Source organism: Tachypleus tridentatus, chromosome 8, assembly GCF_004210375.1.
Source record: "Tachypleus tridentatus isolate NWPU-2018 chromosome 8, ASM421037v1, whole genome shotgun sequence".
In the NCBI taxonomy this organism is placed as follows: domain Eukaryota; kingdom Metazoa; phylum Arthropoda; class Merostomata; order Xiphosura; family Limulidae; genus Tachypleus; species Tachypleus tridentatus.
Genome location: NC_134832.1, coordinates 24181506 through 24205474, shown reverse-complemented (window position 1 = coordinate 24205474; position 23969 = coordinate 24181506). Strand labels below are relative to the sequence as shown.

At 33.6% G+C, this 23969-nt stretch overlaps 1 protein-coding gene across 2 annotated transcripts in view; it reads right to left on the bottom strand.

Moving 5' to 3' along the window:
• The window catches only part of LOC143258684 (uncharacterized), a 46357-nt gene extending 25882 nt beyond the window's left edge, over positions 1-20475 (bottom strand). Inside the window, exons 1-2 of one of the 2 annotated variants that reach the window (XM_076518098.1) lie at positions 20237-20475; positions 10149-10226 (exon numbers count right to left, since the gene is read on the bottom strand). In XM_076518098.1, coding sequence (XP_076374213.1) covers positions 10149-10226 — 78 coding nt within the window. In that variant the 5' untranslated portion in view covers positions 20237-20475. Of the gene's footprint in view, positions 1-10148; positions 10227-11520; positions 12240-20236 lie in introns of those variants that run through there. The other variant, XM_076518097.1, reaches the window with a different exon arrangement.
• Between the last annotated feature and the right edge of the window lie 3494 nt (positions 20476-23969).

Sequence of the window (23969 nt, the reverse complement as noted above, 5' to 3'; positions counted from 1 at the left end):
AGCTATACAATTGGTATCAAAACTCGGTTTTCAGTATTGAGACGCTTTCAGACTTACCACTTAGCCACTGAAGGAGGGAATAGATCTAAATATATAGCTTTCGCGCACACGTACTAATTATCTATCTACCTTTCCACATATGGGTAGTCTTGTAAGATGCCTGATTGGCATTTATTATCTTATTCTTTTTCACTAGTTGCATAAGTTATCACAGTGATTCAGCAGTAAGGTTTGAGTCTTATACTGTAAAATTCAAGTTCGATCCCTGATGTGGTACATCATACGAACATTTTCTGCAGCTTTAAACTAGAAATAGACAAACCAACTTTGAATTTCAAAGTAAAATGTATACAATAAAACTAATTATTTTAAAAGAAATACGTTACGTTACTTCACTGTTTTTTTCTTTTTACATCCCGCCTATTTAATTGTAAGCTTCGAGGTCACATCTTCAGCCAAGTATTCACTAAAACGAAGTAATAAAATCAATGTTCGCGTCACGTCCCTCTGAACTACTGCTATATAATGTACAACTCGTTTAACCCACTTCCATAAAGGAACAGCGCCAGAACACGTGCGCGCGCGCTTCTCGCAGCACCTCTAAATCTGCGACGTCCTAAAACCTGCCGGGCTTTAAGGTCATTCGAGATGGCGCTCAGTGTCACAAGAAGAACGTGATGAGTTTGCTAAGACACTTCAGGAACAATATGACAACGTAGGAGAGCTGATCCTGGAGCAAAACGGAAATTCCAAGAGTCCTGGTGCATTTAAATAGAGAGAGACTGGATCTCTGTAGGGGTTAGCTTCAACCTATCTGGTGTCTAGACCAGATAGAAAAAATGGTCCCCAAAAGAAGAGAAACTGTCTAAATCAAACGAGACACATAAATCAGCTATAGTTTTCAGTATCTCACCATCTCGGGCTGTTGCTTCAGAAAAATCGCACTCTGGTCTTCTCAGCCTTCGCTCTTCTTATTGGTTACCACGAGTAACCGTTTATCTTAGCTCAGTTCAATGGGAGCATTTTAAACACTTAGGTCGAAATATCAATCACTTAATGCCAGAACGAATTCTATATGATAAACAAAATATATAAAGTGCAAATATTACAGTGTTGTTAACACTATAGTTATATTATTGTGTCATTTAACATATAATAAAATTTGCCCATTAAAATACCATTATTTGAGTAAAGAACCTGTTGGAAATACAATATCATTAATTACTTTGGAGGAGGATACAGGGTTCTGGATTTGGTAAGGGAGCGGAATACAACCCTAGGACCAGACATACAAGTTCAGTAACATAAAGGCATAGTTATAATGATAAATTTAATTCTTTATTAATATGGTGATTCATAAAATACATGGTATTTAAAAAAAAACAATACTAATGATAATAAGGAGTAAACTTTTCAATTTTTATTAAAAGTATAGTCTTTATGCTTGTTTTCCATTTTTTTGTTCTGGAAAATGGTGACCTGACCCCTGGCCCACCTATATATCCGTTTTTATTTGTTTGCCTGCAAAATTGTTTTATAAATGTCAGTTGCTTTTTTATCTGATATTTGATTCCTGGATTTGTAATTTATAGCATTCTGCCTATTGTGCGATTGACTTCAGGTTGTTTGCAATGCTAAGACAGTAACAGACAGGACAAAACTCTGCAAAATTATTATTAAAAAAAACATTGACACGTGAAACTAAGTAAGAAAATTATTAGAGAAAGTAACTTAATCCTATTTCTCACGATAGCGAAAAAACGTCTTTCGTTAAAAATTCTCTAAATATCCTAATGATACATCTTAAATATAGCTCTTACAAATAATGCATGTCTTCTGCAAAAACCCCATTTCAGTACAGATAAGTGCAATAGACGCTTTCCATCAAATAGATGGCTTAACTGACATTGCAAGTGAGGTATTACACCGCTACTAATTTTAATATATATTTCGCATGTAGTACTTTCATATTTACTCAATTTATATCACGTGCTAAATAAAACTAAACTTTCGAGTCACAGCCGTCTTTTTATGCGTTAACTTTTAAGGTATGAGACAGATGATAATTTTCCCCTTCTAAACAGAACATTAAACGAGGAATATTCCTAAAACTTGTGCAGTATAGGAGAACGAAAGATACTGGTCCTCTGCTATTTATGCATGATGTAGCATGACCAATTTTTAAAATGTTTATTCACGTTTTATAGATTAGTTCTGAGACCAAAATAAGAACTTTTTTGCCGACAACTGACTTATATAAAGTTAAAAAAAAATTACTAAATAAGCTGGAGATACCGAAATCACCTTCAATGTACTAAATTTTGCTTAGGAAAATCGAAAATGGAAGAAAGAAATACAAATCTTGTTCAATGTTTTCTTTATTAATTTGGTGAAACGTGACTGATATAATTGTAAATCGATCTTAATTGCTATTTTTGTTTTTCGGATGACAATACATTAGGATTGCATCTCCTCTCCAGCAGGTTACGTTTATCTATAATGTTTCAAACCTTATAACTAAAATTAAATTTAAGCATTATCTTAGATCTCTCCTTTTTTAATGTTTAAACAGACACATTTATTCAGTTTCACTTCTGAAAAAGAATGGATTACCTACCGAGTATCTAAGTGTCGTGCATGAGTTTTATAGTCACAAACACTTCTCATATATTTTGTATATATATATATATATATATTATAAACATATATATATAGGCATACATACACACACCCTTATACATGCGATGAGACGAGTAAAAATATTGCATTTTAGTAGTAGAATTTTGCGATAAGTGCAAACATTAAAACTGTAGTCGAGTAAAGTAAATAATATGAACAAACTGAAACCTCTATTTCTCTTGTAAAATGCAATCTAACAGAAGATTTGAGGTAATGAGATAAAATAAAATTCCGCGTAAAATATCTGTAGTAAAAAGAGTTTAAACTGGATCACAAGGACAGATGTGCATCCGGTTGAGAAAAAATAAAAAAGTTTAAAAATGATGGTTCTGATAATATTTCACATAAGAAGAAAATGTATGTTTTTCAGCTTACCTATTCCACGTCCCATTAAACTGCAATTTTGTAGCAATTGTAAATCCAGGTAATACTGTGTATTTGTATGTTTATACATCATTCACGAGTGTTTAGCAAGCAAGAAAACAAAAAGCACTCGCATATAAATATGGGGAATTATAACTAGGATGTCACCTACATTGTGGAAAGGATAAAATGCACCTAAGTAAGAGAGACATATGCAGTAATAGGACTCTCTGTATGTTGAATTTAATATGTATTCGCAAGCAGATTCACACATGAAAAGAAAACATTAAGCACAAATATAGAGTATTAACAGCAGATACGGGTTTTGCCCACAGCTAACTACCAATAACCAATGATATTTAACTGCGTGGTTTCGTAAGTTGAACCTAGATCTTTCTATAATGTATTGTTTCTTTTCTTCTTCTTCTCTCTCTCTTCTACTTCAGGTTTTCGAAAACGAGGTTAAATCTGATAGACTTTAAATCCATTCTGCTGTGCGGATCCTAATTTTCCATTCGTTAAGCTTTATTTATACTAGTTTGTACCAGATATATCATTCATTAAGCTACATTTTACCTTTCTCACAATGCAGTTTGTACCATACTTTTATTTACCTGTCTTTCAGGTGCAATGCATTTTATTTTTGATATTGTTTGTCTGAATTATTATAAAAAATATCAAAAAAGATAAGAAGATGCTGTTCAGATGCTCTCTTACGTTTAGGCATGAGAATTAACATAAGTGTTACGTACTTTTTACAAATATTTCAGTCACTATACTATCACTTTTAAAAACTTTACATTTAGTAGGGATTTTGTGTGTAAGTATTAAAGATATATCTGCTATAGATAAATTAATTTGGGTATTAGTATCCATCTATATTTATACATGTACACGCGCGCACGTGTATGTACGTTCATATAATAAACCATTGAAAAATTAAATTACACGATTGAAAGCAATCAAATGATGTTATCAAGAAATTTGTTTAATTTAAGTTATGTAACACCAATACCGTTCTACCCACCCAAAAAGTTGAAATTTGTATTAAAAAAAGATTACTTTATTTCAAGTTTCATGTTTAAAGAATAACCGAAATTGATAAAATAAACTAAACATTTACGCGCGTATATTTGTAGTTTAGACTTAAAGTGGTTGTTTTTTCTCCCCCAACCCACCAACTTCACTGATACCTTTCATTTCTTTCGCCTAACTTTAGTTATTCGTGCGGCTCAGCACAAAGTATATCACAATCACAAAAAAAAAAAACATGCGTAAAAAATCGGGTTTAACAGCTACGCTGCGTGAGCAATATAAGAAATTCTGAAGAGTGTTCGTTGTCTGTGGACAGTGTTGTGTTACGTGGTCTAAAATGGCGAAGGTGAACACCTGTTCGTGGGAGCCGTGCTTACATTCCCGGATGTTGTTAACAAAATATTTGTGATGTGAGTTTTCTCACTGATCTATATTACTTGGTAGTGATGTATAATTACAAAATAGAGAGATAGTAAACACAAATAACAACAATTGTTCACGGACAAATGCTACAGCCTTTCTCCACACCGTTGCAACTTATTTGGTAGTTCAAGCTATTTATCGTGTACTACAAACAATAATACCAAAACTGCATTTCTCAAACCAGAAAACTGTTGATACATCTTCGAAGAATATAGGCCGAGGTAGTTTAATTAGATATGCTTAACGTTAACTACATGCGACACTTGAATCATACGTTGAGTATAAACATTTACACCAAACAGTTAATTAAAGAGGGAAACATAATACTGCACTTTGAGCTCTATAATTAGATAACATGTTACTGGAGACTCACCGTTGACTCTCAGGAAACCAATGATACTTTGAGTCTTTTACATTGATTTAATTTTTTAACTTATAGGTTTACTTTAAGAAAAATGGCCCGGCATGGCCAAGCACGTTAAGGAGTGCGACTTGTAATCTGAGGGTCGCGGGTTCGCATCCCCGTCGCGCCAAACATGCTCGCCCTTTCAGCCGTGGGGGCGCTATAATGTGACGGTCAATCCCACTATTCGTTGGAAAAAGAGTAGCCCAAGAGTTGGCGGTAGGTGGTGCTGATTAGCTGCCTTCCCTCTAGTCTTACACTGCTAAATTAGGGACGGCTAGCACAGATAGCCCTCGAGTAGCGTTGTGCGAAATTCAAAAACAAACAAACTTTAAGAAAAGAGGGGAAGACCTGGATTTATTACAGCAAATCTACAGTACAACAGCCCCATCTAGTGATATGAAGAAATTATACATTATCGTGATGTGATGGTTTTATTTAACTATTTTATTTTTCTCACAACCGAAGACTACTGCTTACTAAAAACATCTTCAGTTTTCTTTCTGCCATAATGTACAAAAAGTAATAACTAGAGGAATATACTAGAAGATAACGCTCAGTGAATGACCTGAATATTAAAATTGTTAATAAAATATCGCATTTTTTTACAATAACGACTAGAGAAGTAGATTCATCATATACATAAAATAAATATGATTGGGAAACAGTGGGCCTACATAGGTGGGCAGTTAGTTGACGATGTAAGACGAAGGGTTGTTTTTGAAAAAAAGCATTATATACCTGTTAACTACAATAATCACAGATTAGGTTAGTAGTATCACTTTCTAATGGAAATTAATAAAGTTAAAATATCCAAAGTTTGTTTGTTTATTTTGAATTTTGCGCATAGCTACACGAGAGTTATCTGCGTTAATATCCCAAGTACCTTCTGGTTTTCGAAAATATAAAGATATCTTGAATGATTTTCTGATTAACATATTTTTGTTGCTCTGGTGAAAGGTTATCGACTACAGCTATACAGATATTTTCGAGGTATTCTGCTTTTGTTCTAAAGTAAAAATACTTATCAGGGTATGCCCTTGAGTTTGTCGTTTTATAATTACACTTTGACTACAATTATTTAATATTTCCTATCTGTGCAGAAATGATTAAAAAAAGGAGTTTCACAATCAAGCAATTACAAGTTTGAATGTATTATTAACGATAAATATATAATGATTCTCCAGCGCATAAGACCACTACAAAGGATTATTCTACCAGTTGTAAAATATAACAACTACAAGTTCTCGCCTCTTCAGTTACTTTTCATTTTGAGGAAACCTAACATGAAACAAATCGATTATCACTCGTTCTAATCTTGATGTTAATAGAAGCGTAGAAGGGAAGTTTTACACAATACGATTGTAAATGTTTCTACAAAGAATCTTGCTATTCACTCCCACAAATACTGACCATTAAGCGGGCAGTGAAAATGAGAAAGGGAAAGAGCTGAAAGCAAGAAACCTAGGTAAAGAACAGCAAAAAAAAAGCAATAATAACAGTAAAATTTCATAACATTGGAACTTAAACTAACCTGTTCCGAATAAGAAACAAGTGGTAGAGAAAAGTGCACAATCAACGAAAGTAAATATATTTGTATATGCAACTTTAATGCCTTCTAGCAAAGCCCAAGTTCAAGGACCGTTGAAGTATAAATATTTTAAAACCTAATAAGATGTAATAAACCAATGTCTCTGGAACCGTAAGGTAAAGACTTTAAAACCAACTGAGCTAAAGTTGTGCTTCTTGAGAACAATTGCCTTAGTCGTTAGTTTGTTTTATTAGTTTCGTGTAGAGCTAAACAAGGGCTAGCTATCCATAATTCTGAACTAATACTAAGAGGAAAGTCAGCTACTGAATAACAACCACCAATAACTCTTGGACTACTATTATTTGAAAGAAAAGTAGGATTTATCTATCACTCCTATAGTGCAATCAAAGCCCTAAAATACAAATTGTGCTTTAGAGGCAAGAAATGCGAACCCTGCGTCCTCGAATTCGCAGTCCTGGCATGCTAACCACCTAGCAACCCTAGTATATAGAAAATTCACGTTTAATTACCATTTTTGTTTAGATAACTTCAGATATATTTTAAAATACCGTATATTAAAAGATTTTTGAATTAAATGTGTATAAGCTTGAAATGATATTACGAAAAAATATGAGGTTTTACACGGCTTATCTACTTCTGCTGGATTGATTTTGGGGAATGCATCTGTAAAATGTATTCCTAGACTTTTAGTTTTCGACTGCCTCGGTGTGTTTATAGTTTACATCAAAGCTGATAAACCGAAGTGATATCATATTAGTTAAACGTATTTTTAATGCATTTTACAGCCAAACTCAACATACAAGGTTTTGGGGAAGATTTCTTCAGAAAGGGAGTTTCAAGTAATGGATTGTAATATTAAACCTTCAAGCAAATACGTACAAATACAACTGAAAATTTAAAGAATAGCATTAGAAACTGTAGACTGCCAATAGAAACTGAAAGCTACATTATTTATATGCAAAATGTTCTTTATTCTGTTTTCGTGATTGATGAATATCGGTAATAACAGGAAAATATTTCAAATGAGTAAAAAGTTCAAAATTACTTAACAAAATACTTTAACTAATATTAATGTCACCAGTTTTTCACATATTAATTATAAAAGACGGGGAGAAAAAGAAATTCTCCTGGTATCTAACATGTTGCATTTGGAATCATCAGTAAATTTGATGTATTATAACGTTAAACTTTGCAGTTCAATCCTCGCACAAGCAGTCTATTATGTTTTGTTCGTAGTCAAAACAAACAATCAAGTTAAACTGTAGTATGGTGCCCTAAATAATCAGCAGTAAATGTATAGAGCTATGACGCTCAAATTCAGAGTTTGACTCCTGAGGTGGACAAAACGCAGATAGCTTATTGTGTAGTTTCGTTAAAAGAACAATACTATCTACGGCTTAAAAATGTGGTTTAAATATATATATATATATGTGTGTGTGTGTACATATAATACACATACTCACACCTCCGTACATATAACTTTCTTTATTTCTATAGATAATGAAAATCAAATGTAATCGAGAGAAACCACGAAAAGAACAAATTTCAAGATTGTCTAACAGAATACTTTAATAAAGAAACATGTAGTAACGGCACCAGTTTTTCATAAATCTACTGGACAAGGTAAAGAAGAAATATAGGAATTCCGGTAGGATTTACTTAGTTGCAATTCGAACCAAACAATTCCCCTTTAAAACCCCTCACAACCAATATTGTAGTCAGTGTAAGGTTTTAGGCTCATGCTATACGTGTTAACTATGTAAACTCTCAATGTTTCTGTACCGTTATATCAGTGAAGGTCCATATATATATTGGAATTTCGCGCAAAGATTCACGAGGGCTATCTGCGCTAACCGTCACTAATTTAGCAGTATAAGACTAGAGGGAAGACAATCAGTCATCACCAGCCACTACCAACTCTTGAGCTACTCATTTACCGACAAATAGTGAGATTGACGGTCACATTATAACGCCCCCACGATTGAAAGGGCGAGCATGTATAGTGTTACGGAGATTCGAACCTGCGACCCTCGGATTACAAATCGAGTGCCTTAACTACCTGGCCATGCCAGACCTTATTAGTTTTACATTTTTGCTTGTGGCAACATTCGTTGTAAAGAACTGACTGAAACACGTTAACTGTATGAAATCACTATATTCCTATATATAATACATAGTAAAGCCAAACAGCAAAGAGAGAAATTAACTGAAATATGGACAATGCTTTATTCACATTTTAAAATTCCCCATCGATAAGGCTAGTGTTGATAAGAATTCAGGCAAAAGAAACTTTCAATTTAACCCTATGTACGTTAAAGCTTGATTCAGCTTTATTTATCATAATCTAAAACTATCAAGTTTTATTTATTGTGTGTGAGGACTTTCAATATCAACTAAAGTATTTTATTACAGTAAGAATAAATATGTTTAATGAAAGCTATTATTTGGGTCACCTCATCCTGTTATTGTCATTTTCCTGCGACTAAATTTGTTTTCTCTCTCTTATTACACCTACTTATTGTGTAAAACTGTCACTTGCGCCTTTCCATACCCTTATTATATCTATGTTAAGTTTTACCTTGTTTATTGTATTTTCTCTTATTACATCTGTGTAGATGTAGCCCTTTTAATTATGTATGCAACTGTCATCTGCGCCTTTTCACTCATTTATTATGCCTATCTTAGGTTTCACCCTGTTAATTTTATCTTATCTTGTTACGTCTGTGTAGGTGTTACCCTGCTAATTTGTCGTCTCATTCCTTTACTACATTTATTGTAGTGTATAAAGCTGTCATTAGTGTACCTTAACTTTTTATTACGTCTTTACAAGATGTAACCCCATTAATTTGTCTGCCCATTCCTTTATTACGTCTTTTGTATTGTATAAACATATGTGTACTTTAATCTTCTTATTGTGTGTTTATTAAGTATAACCCTGCCAAGTTTCTCTCTCATTCGTTTATTGAGTCTGTTTTAATGTGTAAAGTTGTCTCTAGTGTTTCTTAACCATAATGTTATGTCAAAATTACGTGTAATTTTTCATGTCAATTGTGTCTTTTCTCTCTATTATGCCCGTATGTAACCCTGTTGTATGTGTCTTACTGTTTGTTTGTTTTTATGAGAGCTGTTTTTAATCAATACATTTTATACACCAAACAATAAGATATGACACAAACTGATATCCAAACAGCAACTCACAATGACTGGAGGGAAACAAATATTCCATTACTTAGTAAAATTAGATTTGATTAACACATAACATGGATATTCGAGATTCTATTATTGAACTCCAGTAAATAAATATTGAAGGAACTTAGTAAGTATCAATCACTGTACATATAATTTGAAGTATGAATGCTAGCCCCATTATGATAGCTTTCCAGATGATTATATAAGCACACACACATAGCAGAGTTAGTGCTAGCTTTGGAAGGATAAACTTGTCGGCAATAACAAACTACAAATCGCTGGCTATACAAATAAAACACAACTTAATCCATAGATATAATAATGTTGTTTATGGAAATTCAATATCTTATGTTTATTGTCTAACAAATATGTAGGAAATATTGTGCGTGATATTTGTTTGTAAACAGTTAACCATAAAAAAAAAACATTATATGAAGAAATATTAAGAAAGAAGGTTGCATATTTATTATATTATTGGTAAAATAATCAAACTGGTAAACTTACCTTGCAACCTTCGCAGGTAAAAGCCCCAAAATGGTAGCCTGCAGCTGGCTCATTACATACTTTACACAACTGATTCATCTGTTACAAGAAATAAATAAAAAGAAATCAATTAATATAGTTAGAGAACATGTATAAATACGTTAACAAATAAAAGAATAAAAACACGCATTTCCCCTTGGGAGCTTCAGTCAATGCAGAACTGGAAAAACCATTCGTTCTCTACATACTAAAGACCTAAATAAAAGAAACCTTCAAAGTCAAGTAGATGAGCTTTGTGATTTTTATTCAAATACTCGCATATAAATATGAATATTTTTCCTTGTATTATTCAGAGATCCGGGGCATATTTGGAAATAGAGGCCAATGCAAACTTAGCTATAATTACACTTGAAATTTTTATATTTTATAAACGTGTTTGAAATTACAAGTAAAGTTTAATGAACACTTTGTTTTATTGTCCTTTTTTCCTTTTTTTTGCACTTGCAACATATGCAATAAAAACTACAGTTCATATATATATATGTTTGTTTCTACAGTTAGAAAAGCATAGAAAACAATTCTTACACGCTAGTTTGAAGTAAATAAAATTAAATGGATGATTTACAGAAAGATGAAGCTATGTATCTTACTTTCAATGTATAACATTTGTCACCAAATAAGCTCTTGTTTCAGGTAAGACTTCTTACTTTCAATGTATAACATTAGTTATCAAATACGCTGTTCTTTTAAGTAAGACTTCTTATTTTGGAGTTTATGTTTCTAAAAAAAATCTTAACACTGATGTATTCGGTTTACATATCTGCTAAATATGACTTTTTGTTCGTCAGTTTGAGATATTTTTTAGAAAACAAAATCAGAACACAAAAAGCACATATACATGGGATTTCGTTTGGAGAGAATGTAAGTCAACATTTGTAACTCACCAATTCTTCTCATTCGTTCTGACCAAACAAAAAATTAACGTCATTAAGGAGATATTTGTGTAACAATAGAAAGCTGTTTAACATAAAAACAGTTATATCATAGTCTCTTCAGAAAGACGTACTTTCAGTTTCACTACGGACAGTACCGTTTCTTTCTTTTTTTTTACTTAAAAACAAACGAGAACTAATACGCTTATGATTAACTAGAAGCATGAAATACAGAACATAGTAACAGACTCATACAAGCAATGAGGTTTCTGAAAAGAAAATTAAAGAAAAGAAAACTTGGAAGATATTCGTAAGTTATGTGATAAACGAATAAAAATAACTCTTTCATGTAAACAATTAACCGTCAGTGACACTATTACTAATTTCAATAAAGTTAATTTACACCTACAAATAAAACTACTTTCAAAACCTAATTTACAATGTAATATACAAATTAGTACCATTGTAGACCACCGGATTTGCTCTTGTAACGGTTCAGCTTGATCCTGTGTTCAAAGAAGGCTGCTGTTAGCGTGGGTGCCAGGTGAAAACCTTCAAACGTAAGTATAAATACGTATAGTTCGAAGAAATGAAAAAACACATATCGCCAAGGCATATGTCATGTCTACTAATAGAATTCGCCCTGTTTTTCTCCAATTATGCTCGAAGTCTTCAAAGAAACTTCCTATTTGATAAAATATAAGTTGATGTTTCAATAAGTGAACAGGAGACCGTTAGATGTTGACTCTGACAGGTGCATTAGATTATTTAGTTTTGGATCGATGGTGCAAGTGATTTTCTCCGTTCCACCGGAAGTGGAACAAACGGAAAGCACGACTTTTTCCAACAGTCTGCGCCCCGTGGTGGCAAAAAGCAGACAACAATACAATCGTCAGGTATGAGACGCTTGGAGGCGCCCAGAACGGTAAAAAGCTGGGGGTCTCAAGGTCTAGTGACGCAAAACTGTAAATGCCCATAGACCCGCTGATCACTTTCGCCGCTGATGTTGCAAGGTCTCCTTCCAAGACTGGCGAAATGTGCCGTCTCTCAGCCGCGCGCTGCCAAACAAACACCACCTGTGACGCTCGCCACTGAAATCTCAGTTAAGAAAAACTACAAGAATGAATGAAACTGAAGCGAAGGGCGTTTCCCAGTGAGACGGAGCAAACTTCTGAATGGCCCATGAAACTGTTGTATATAGCCGAAACATGGCCGTTGTTCTAGATTTGCTTGTTTTAGTTGGATACAGTCTCTAAACCAGTGCCACTACGAAGGAAAGGAAAAAGAAAAACTTGGTATAACTTGAGTGCAGGGTGTTACCTAGACATGTTAGCACGGAATTGTTAATTATCTTGTGATTTTGTCAACAGAGAGTTAGAAGACTATTAACCACCTGCTCTTAGTACGGCGAGTTTTGGATTACATCATGCAAAGTGTTTCGCACTCGGTAATTTGTATTAGACTTACCGTTGAGTTAGATTTAATAGTTATTGCAATACCAAACAAAAGTAATCTAATTTTCAACAGTAAGTAATATTATGTTTTTCGGCTTGAATGTGTCTTACTCGATTCAGAATTCTATGGTCTTGCGTTCGGGACGTGGTGCACTTTCACTCTGGTCAGTTTGGACAGCTACATTTGGACAATAGGAGTTTTTGATCTGACTGTTTAATCCATTATACATATAAGGTATCGTTTAAGTTAACAAACAGACGCACATTCTCACAAAAATGAATATGTATACTTTGTCATTCTTCTTCACGAATATAAAGAAACGCTTAGTGTTTGTTCGTTTATCTATAAAATACATTCAAAGTAGTTATCCAGACATTATCATTCTTACTAACAAAGAAACATAACGTAGGATCCCTCGCTTGTACAGAAGTAAGTTTACGGATTTACAACACTAAAAGCAGGGATTCGATTCCCCTCGGTGGACTCTGCAGATAACTCGATGTGGCTTTGCAATAAAAAACAAACACACATACCTAACGTAAGCTAATTTTTTTCCACAATGTCACATCTCGTGAAAGTTTAGTTTGGTCCTTTTAAGACAAAAACGACAGTTTTTCGTGGGGGTATAATACTTAGTATTTAAAACTATCGTGATATAATCAAGAACAAAATATGATGAAGTATATTTTTAGTAACAGTTTGATTTGCATCCTGAATTTCTGATATTGTGACACAAAGACGTACACTAGCATCTCTTTTTATCAAAACAAAATAAACAAAATATTAGATTTACTTAGTTTTTAGCTCTGGATTGACAACTATTAACAAAACGGTTACACCCAATTGGTACAACAATTTCAAATATATCAGGGGTGGATGAAGCAATTTGTGATTGGTCAAGGAACTCATAATAGTGTACAAAGCATACAAAGGGGGTCTAGGGGTAATATTTTTAAAATAGGTAATCTGTGATTGAATTTTATGCTAATGTTACTAAACACTACCTTATAACTTCCAATTTAGAGGATCACTGGCACTTGTGCTCGCGATAGATATAAACAAGCACAAGCATGTACACTTCCGGATTACACGTGTAATATTTCATGTATTGTTATGCTAATTCACACACATTACTGTAAGTCTTATCTATATGTACTATATGTGTGTGTGCGTGTTTCTTTATAACATCAGGCTATCTGCTGTGTACACCGACCGCAATCGAATTCTTGAGCTCAGCGTTGTAAATCCAAAGACCTCCCGTTGTGCCCCCCCCCCCTAGAACAGCCTAAGAAGGATATTGTGAAGTTAATTAATGAAAACTCTCTAGTTATTTTATCTCGACATTATCAAGATCATCGTCACCCGATTAACAATAATTAATATATAGTCAACTGTAATAAAAACCGTGACTAAAATTTAGGTAATAATTATTAAGTAACTAAAACTAAAGGTACAAATTCTTAACAATGAGTGTAATTATAACTAAAATTCAACTAATAATTGCAAGCACCTACATCTGGTCTCCTGCTTGGAAGGTGGTAAGTTTTCAGATTTACAGTGCTAAAATCAGGAGATCGACTCTACTTGGTAGACACGGGTCGGTGTGCCTTTGTTATAAAATTCCGGGCAAAGCTACACAAGGACTATCTGCGTTAGCCGTCTCTACTTTAGTAGTGTAAGACTAGAGGGAAGACAACTGGTCATCACCGCCCACCGCCAACTCTTGGGCTATTCTTTTACCAACGAATAGTGGGATTGACCGTACCATCATAACGCCTCCACGGTATGTTTGACGGGGATTTGAATCCGCGACTCTCGGATTAAGAGTTGAGTGCCTTAACCACCTGGCTAAGCCGAGCCCATGGTTTTATTATAAGAAAACGTTATAAGTATAACTGAAAAACACTGATTGAAGACTTAAATGGGAAGAACAGTTATGACAAAACTGATGAAATAGTCATAAGTAAATGACAAAAAAATACAAAAATAGAAAGTTATAGAAGAAATGAAAGAAAATAAAAGATAAAAGTAATATTAAAAGGTCGAAGATAAGAGAATGAAGAAAGGTTTATTTCGGATATTCAAGCAAGGACTATCCGCTACCAATAAAAGGAAGGCACCCTGTGGATTGTACCCATTGCCAAGTTTTGGTCTTCCCTTGTTTATTTTTATATGTAATTAAGCACAACGCTACACAATGGGTAACCGGTGCTACCCATTACGAGTATCGAAACCTGGTTTCTAGCGTCGTTAATTCCAGAAACATATCACTGTGTCACTGGGGGGGCTCTTCTCGTGTTTGATCGAATAGTGGTATTTGAGTATCACTCAATATAATGTACCCATTATCCTAAAAAGTAAGGATCGCTATTTAGCAGAAAGCAAATTATGAAACTTTATATCCTCAGTCTGACAAGTTAATTGTCAACCACGCCAGGGCTGAAATAAAAGGAGAAGTAGACTGAGAAAAAATTATAAATAAAGAACAGAAGAACATTTGTAGAACACGATGAAAGAAGAGAATATTTAAATATGTAATAGAGAAAAGAAAATTAAATTAAAACAAAAGTGGTAAAAAGAAGAGCTATAAGATAAGAGAGAAGAAAGGATTATATCAAATCTAAGAGATGAAAAGGAAACAGCACAAAAATATAATGATATATTAGAAAATGGTGTTTGAAATAAGAGAAAAAACAAATATTAGAAACAGAAAAAGAGAACAAATGATGATAATGCCGTAGATCTAAGAAATAAAAAGAAAACAAGATAGAATAATTACTATATATTAAGAATTATTGTGGAAGATAAGTAGAAAACCAAACCAGAAGAATTATGGAAAAATAAAATTACAAATGAAATATTTCAAAACTAAGATACGAAAAGACAAAGATAAAAATAATAGGACATAAATTGAAAAGCATGATGAATGGAGTTCCTTCGAAATGAAAAATGAACAAAGAAAAGCAAGACCGAAAGAAGAATATATTGAGGTTACAAAATGACGTATGTAAGAAAAGAAAGAAACACGAATGAATGAGATATGATGTTAATTACCTTCAAACAAGATGAACCGGAAAGGAAAAATAACCAATGAATCACAAGAGATTAAAATGACGTAAGCTGCTTATTAGCAGACTTCTTTTTCGAACGTCTGGAAGTTTCCACGACACTTCATTTTTTTTTCCCCCCTTACAAAAGCTCATATAATCCCATTCTTTACGTGGGTCACGATCTAACATAAGTAAGGATTACAGTCAACTCTGTGCACGAGAGTTTCTGTGACGGTGATTTGCTCGAAACATTAATGATCGTTTTTTAAACTTTTTTGTTATTCTTGTTTCTCCTATTTATTATTCTCAGTTTAACGACTACAAAGAATACGACAGGTTTTATTTAGCTTGTACTTTGCAGTTACTGCAGTAATCATCGTTTTTGTCATATAAATTACATTACGTTTCTCTATTAAATAAAGTTTGTTTGTTTCAAAATTTCGCGCAAAGCTACGATTATCCAATTATCCATACTTTATCTGAAGATTTCAACTGTGTGAGTAAACTGGGTATCTAGCCTAAAATGTTGAATTAAAAATGTATTAACATTCACAATCACTCAAGCATTCAGTCGTCTCCCTTCTTTTTATTGCATCCAAAAGAGTTGTTTCAGAAATCTTCCTCCGATAGTAAGTTTCATTTTGTTTTTTGTTTTCTCGTGATTGACGTTTTATAATTCATAAACTATCTCTCAGAGTATTCAAAAGATAACATCAGTTTTAGTTTAATCTTCCGACAGAAAAAGTAGAGACGGTTGAAAAAGTCAAGCAATAATCGAAATTGCTGATTGGAAGAGAAATGGAGTATTTTAACAGATGATAGAGGAACATAAAAAATGAGGGCTTGCGATATATAGTAACAAATATACACTTATAACAGAAGCCTGACAATATTGTGTGAAAACAAGGAGCTGGTTCGACTGAATGGTAAAGTAACTCATCAAGCCAGTGCAATTAATAAAGATTCGTAAATAAAGCGTTTTAGTTGTTCAATTAAAACTTTTCAAAAATAAATCATTATATTCCACTTCATGTTATTTAATATGTTTTCTCAATATGCTTGCAGTATCTCTAATTCTAAACAACCTGTTGAAAAATATGAATCGACCTGCTTATATTGTATAACAAATCCTATACAATGAACATCTGAGTACAACAATTTCCAACTATGACAGTTCTCATCAGTCTAGTTAAATTGATAAAATTCGCTGTTGTAGCCTCAAACTGCAGGACTGATATGATTATTATATCGAATTTATTATTCTATGTTAATAAAGAAGTTTTATATTTTATATATAATCTTGCGAACCGTAAAGTCTGTCCGAGCGTTTGTCTCTTTCCCGTTTACAGCAGGCAAATCCCGCTTTGTGCTTGAAAAGCTGCTTACGCAAGCAAACTCAACATTCACTTCTGAAATGACAGGAGAACAGGTATGAATAATGTTGATGCTTAATTATTTCACAAACATGATATTCCACACTGAACTGTTAGGAAGTAATCATGTTGTCATTTACACTTTAAGATGTGACGTAACTTAAAGAATAAAAATGTAGATTTACTGTACGTTATTATTGATGAAAAATGCTCAAGAATTTCATGGTGAGCGGTATAAGTAGCGCAGATCTTTCGTCCTGAATGAAATCAAGAATGCAACATAATTAACTTTTTTTAAATTTCATTAAATATATGAAATTGAAAGATTAATTAAACTTTTTCCGTCACTGTGGATGAGTACGTTTGTTTGTTTCAATATATCTTAGAGAAAGGGAACAAAACACGTGTGCTATATCTGGCTACAAAATTAAATATGTTGAAAACCTCTCTGATATAAAATAGTTAAAAGACATTTGTGTAAAACAAAATTTACACCAGAGTAACAAAGGTATTTTCTAAAAGTGGAGACAGTGACTTTCACCGAAAATAAAGAATTGTGGTGAGATATTAAACAATGTATTTTCCACTTGTAAAGGCAATGTGTTTATCCTACATAAGATATTTTTATATCACTCAGCATCAATGTAGTGTTTCTTATCATCGGATTTTATCATCATTCTAATGCGATTTACCAACATTTCCGACTCCACGCCTTTTACTCTCATGAACGTAAGAGTAACTTCGAAAATAAAGAACACATTAGAGAGGGAGAGATTTAATTTAATATAGAACAAGCTGCTGTAGCATATTTACAGTAACTCTACAAGGCCTGCTTTAATGAACCAAGTACGGCTGGTGGATAACATACGCAACTTCAACAAAATATGTCTCGGCTATGAATTTAAAAATTTGTGGTTCACATCTAGTTGCCACAAAAATTACACGACTCGCAATTTTGAGCCGTGAGTGTACTTTATGATAAACGGTAAAATCCCATTATTCGATTAGATAAAAATAGCCCAAAAGTTTGGCGGTGGGTACTTTTGATTAGCTACCTTCTCTCTGTCTTGTCATTTTAAAAGTATAGAAGGCTAAGCGCAAATAACCCATTACGTAGCGTTGCGCGAAATGTCACAACTAACACGCAAACAATCCTGTATTCTTTTGCGATATTTCCAAAATTAAGAAATTCAAAAATGCGATTGACTTTAATTTTGACCTGTAGTGATTAGTTTTATATAATGTTCTAAGTATATGAGAAATGAGATCTTAGAGCGAACGTATTGTTTCTGGAAAACATATTTTAAGTTAGTTTTTCATGACCCATTTAAATTAGAAAGTAATTGCAAGATAACCTTTATAAAGTATTGCTCTTTTGAGAACACAAAAACTCTAAACGTGTGATTTTTTGCTTTGGTTTTTATATTTACTTTCATACAATATATGTTTGTATCACACATTATTTGTAACAGGCATAATATTTAGTATTGTTCAAAAGCGTATAGTATAACATTGTTTTTAAACACCAAAATTTTGACATGCGTTTAACATTTTTCCTGTTCTACTACAGAGTCATATGATCAGAATAAACATAATTAATTTAACATTGGGAATTCCAGTTTCCCCTGATGAAGAAAGGTCCACCTTCTAAAGCGTTCTTATTATAGAGTTTCGTATTTTTGTATTAAAAGAAACAAAATGTTCAACTTGTTTTACATACACGTATCATTTCATTTGGAAGTTTGATATTGTTGCTTTCGGTATGAAATTCATACAGTAATTTTGTTAATTAACCAAATGTGGGTTTATCAATAAAACAAAATAGTGTATCTTAGAAATATTTAGGTGGACAGGATAGTTTTTAAAGAATTTTGCCAAACTTGCTATCAACAAAATGAAAAACGATCAAGAATTTCACATACAGTGGTCACGTGGACTTGACAGACACACTGAGTTCAAGTAAACATTTTTACACGTTGCCATCAGGCTATCCTTTCAAGGCTTATAATGACAGATCTTTACTTTAAATGCTAAATATTTATCTTAGAAAACGAAGGTGTAATATAAGCTATAAACAGGAAATGATTCGTGTAAATTCAATATTTGAAGGTTGATTAAATCAACGATGTTGATGAGCCAAAACATTTTCTGTAAGTTGTTTATAAGTCATGTTTACAGAATGCAAAAAAATGAAAACACAAACTACACGATACACTTTCATAACATACTGACAATATAAATTAAATTACGGTATAATTTCAAAGCAACAAGACAAATTTGATGCTTTCATTTTATTACGTTCCTTAAATTCTACTTTGTATATATTAACATTCTCCTCAGTCATCTAACTGTATAGTGACTAATACACGTGACACAAGTGTTAAAGAAGCTGTTTGTATTACACCTGCCAAGATAACATCAGTAAATAAAAAACATTCAAATTAATTGTTAATCAAGATGAAAGCCATTGAACAAAGCACTTGCAAAAGCACAAAACACCAAGATATAAGTTTTTACTTTAGTTATGTGACACTAATAGTTCTAATAACCCGTTCAAAGTTTTACTTGTTCAGCACAAAACAAAACTTCTTGAAAAATCAATTGTTTTTAATTAAATGCTGTGCCTGATGATTGTGTTTGAAACTGCACTGCTTCATGTAGTTTAATATTACTTTCAATACCTTGTCTCTTAACCACCTTTCGACGGAAGTTTTTTTTGTCCGTTTATAACCGTTTGTCCGTTTATAACCGTTTGTCCGTATATATTGAACTAAACTTTTCATGCACCCTTATCGGTCCCAGGAAAGGTACACAGAGTGGTCATCATACTGGTCTGACACTTTATGTCACCCCGACGATCCTCATATCTTCTCCGTGCGTTGAATGTGAAAGTCAGCTAGTATAATTACAATAAAACCTCTTACAAAATATTATAATATCTCAGCACAAAATTCTGCCCAATGTTACTTGTGATGAAAATTATTAAAACGATGGAGTAAGAGAAACCTTTCAAAAATGAATAGACGAAATCTGACGCTTCATCTATTGATATTAAATTATTATAACAGTAAGTTCTATAAAAGAATGTTTGAACAACAGTTGGTCAATGTTTAGTAGTATTAATGGTACACTGTTATCTGGGGGAAACTCTTGTAGGTGCAATGCAATAATGAAAAGAAGCCGAACTAACTATCTAAGTGATTGAAAGTTCACATCTCACTATTTCACAAGTGAGTGAATTCTTTTATAAGAATGAACTAATGTTTAGTTTACAAGGTTAGCTGATAAAATAAACATACTTGCCCTTTCCGATGTACACCAGAGAATATATAACCTTTAGAGCAGCACACGTGGTCTGCTCACAACAAAAACACGTGCGAAATCAGAAACCACTCTTGAGCTTGTGGGTTTAAAAATCGACGCAGGGAAAGAGAATACACAGATGACCCGTGCGCTTTCAATCGACAGACTTCGCTAACTGAGGCGAAGCCGGCGGAAGATACACAACTTTAGCAGCCTGAATGTACCGAGGAGAATCGAGGTCATCTCGAGAGCAGAGTGAAGACCAGTCGCGGAACGGTTTGACCTACCTATCGACAGAAAGCAGCACGAGATCTACTTGCTTGGGGTTAACACTACCCGTAAAGCAAACAACCAATCATAGCAATCTCTTTTAGACGTCAAAGGTTTGTTTGTAATTTCGATGCTTATTCGTTTTTGAATTTCGCGCAAAGCTACACGAGGGCTATCTGCGCTAGCCGTCCCTAATTTAGCAGTGTAAGACTAGAGGGAAGGCAGTTAGTCATCACCACCTACCGCCAACTCTTGGGCTACTCTTTTACCAACGAATAGTTGTAATTTTGAACACCCCCCTGCAACCTATGAAAAATTCTTTTATATCTTCGTCCCTCACATGACAGGCAGGTTAACCTGATACTACTGGCAAGCAGAATCTTAAAAATCATTCATTCAAGCATGTTCCATGGTTCAAATCTAATAAAGTCTTACTTTCACAGATAAACTTGAAATACGTAAGTCAATTATATTAATAAAAAAAGGACTTAGTTTTAAATTAATTATAAGGTTAACTTGAAAAATAATTTGATAATTGATAAATTACAGTAATTACAAAGAACTAATAGTTTGGTGTATTACATCATAACAATTTCATTTTCTAAAGTTAATAATTGATGTACTTGAGACTATCTACGTGATAACTATTCAAAATTCCATAGTGTATCTTAATTTATTATTACCTTTCTTAACATTCCTTAAAACAACTATACGCTAATAAATGATATAAACAGTGAGTATGTCCAGTTTTAATTAGAAATCGAGTGATCTAAAGAATTTACATTCATAACAAATAATATAGTGAATAAAATGGTTCTTTGAAAGAAACGTAGCCTAATATCTTGTACAGACATTGTTATAAAAGTATAGTAATGTATGTGTGGAAGCGCAAGCGGGTGGGATAGATTAGTCTAGTCTAAATCCTGAACCAAATTTTAACAAATAAGCACGAATTTGTAATTTGTCTGTAAAATATGACACTGGTTGGAAGAACATTGTCATGATTTACGGTCTCCACAAAATTTAGAGAAACGTTATGAAATGAAAAATATTTAAAATTACAGAATAAAAAACAGTTGTTTTAAAATTTGTTGCTCGTTTAATAATGCTTGGGTTATTTTTAATTAATGATTTCTGTTGAAACTCGGCACTGATTTTAAGACTGTATAATTCAAGTACTCCATGAAGGAAGTAAATAAGCGCGAAGGAAAACTCTTCTAACATCGTTGTGAGATATCGTTTTCCTCAAGATAAACTTGTGCAACTTTCAGTTATCCCCGTGTCTTTTGTCCGTTGCACTTGTTTATTATCATTTCCGCTTTAAGATTAACTTCACTGCTTAGATTTCAAAGAGAAATCATAATGGAATTAATTTGCTTCAAGAGCCAAAGCCTTCCTGTTCTTCTTCCATTGTAGCATGCGTTTCGCTACTTAAGTATGTTTGTTGTGTGTCAGATTATGGTAAACATTTCTCCTGAAGTTGACAAACATAGGTAATGCAAAACAATTGTAAGTAATTCTAGTTCTTGTGTTCTGGAACAAAAAATCTGGACTATAATTAACATATAGGAAAGCTATACAGTAAAGACGCATATCTCACTGCACTGATTTCTCATATATGTGTTTGTATGTCTGCATAAATATACAGATAAATATCTATGTACACTGCTGGACAAAATCTTAAGGCCAATGAACGTAAAGAAAAAATATATGCATTTTGCATTGTTAGACTCAATCACTTATCTGACTTGAGCTTCGAAAGATGAAAATAAGAAAAGAGAAAATTAAAAAAAAAATTTTTTTAGCATTTACTAGGAAAAATGTGAAAACTGTGAAATTAGCTTAAATACTAGCTGGTCAAAAGTTTAAGACCATACCAAAAAGAAGTTCTAAAGAGGGTAGGAAATGCCCAACAAGAGATCTCAGTAGTGAGTTGCACGGTCATCATTGCGAATAACTTCAAACATTCGCTGTGGCATAGTCGATATAAGCGTTTGCAGAAGGTTGGCTGGAATGTTATTCCAAGTGGTGAAGATGACTTCACGAAGATCATGCACTGTTTGAAATTGACGTCCATTTCTATAGACTTCCCTTGCCATCCACCCCCAAACATTTTCAAAGGGCTTCAGTTCGGGCAAACACACTGGATGGTCTAAAAGAATAACGTTATTCGCCATGAAAAAGTCCTTTGTCCTGCGGGAATTATGAATTGCAGTATTGTCTTGCTGAAAGATCCAGTCATTTCCACACAAGCGAGGGCCTTCAGTCAATAAAAATGATCTCTCCAACATGCCAATAAAGCCAGCTGCTGTATTACGCCCCTGTATAACTTGAAGCTCCATTGTTCCATGGAAGGAGAAAGCACCCCAGATCATGATGGAACCTCCTCCACTGTGTCGTGTAGAAAATGCCTCCGGTAGGATATCCTTATCGTGCCAGTAACGTTGGAAGCCATCTGGACCATCCAGGTTAAATTTTTCCTCATCATAGAACAAATCCTTCGTCCATTTTTCTACGTCCCATGTTTGGTGCTTCTTAGCAAAGTTTAACCGAGCTGTTTCGTGGTGTGGAAGGAGGCGTGGCCTTTGAAGATGTTTAAGGTTTTTAAAGCATTTCTCTCGTAGATGCCGTCTTATTGTTCTTGAGCTGCATTCTGCGTCCGTAAGGTTCGACGACCGGACAACCTGTCAAATCCTCCTGCTCAACGCCGGCGAAATTTTATTGGGCCGACCATTTGAAATTCTCGCTCCGTATCCCTCAGGGTCTTTGCAACAGCAGTTTTACTACGCCCAATCTCACCAGCGATGAAACGTTGAGAAAGACCTTACTTTTGCAGCTCGACAATTCTGTCACGTTCAAACTCTATCAACTTTTTAGCCTTTGCCATGTTTTTACCCAATGTAACACAGAAAATGTCAGTGGGAGATGTTGACAATGCTAATGCTTGAACACAAATGACTACAATTCGTTACGTGTTTACCGATTAACGCTTCGTTTCAGTATGACCAACTAGTATTTAGGCTAATTTCATAGTGTTCACATTTTGCCTATTAAAACAATTTTGCCCAATGAATGGTAAAAGATAGAGGTGGGATAAAAAGGAATCAATTTAACACCTACCCGAAAGCATTAGACGTTGAAAGAAGTTTCAACTTCAATTGAAACCTAAAATAAAATAAGAAAAAATCATTTTCTGATGTTGGTTTCGGTGATGGTCGCATACAAATAAGACCAGGATAATAGAACCTAAGATGTCTAGGTTCATTTTGCAACGAAAGTAAGAATATTAAACGTTATTCTTCTAACTCCTCTAGTATCATGTCTTCACTATTCAGTATAATATACTGCTACATGAAGCTATTTATTAGCATTTCTTAAACCAGGTACATATCTTAACAAGAAACAGGTTAGGATAAGAATGAGTGCTTTATTAAAGATAGTTTGATTCAGAGGATAAAT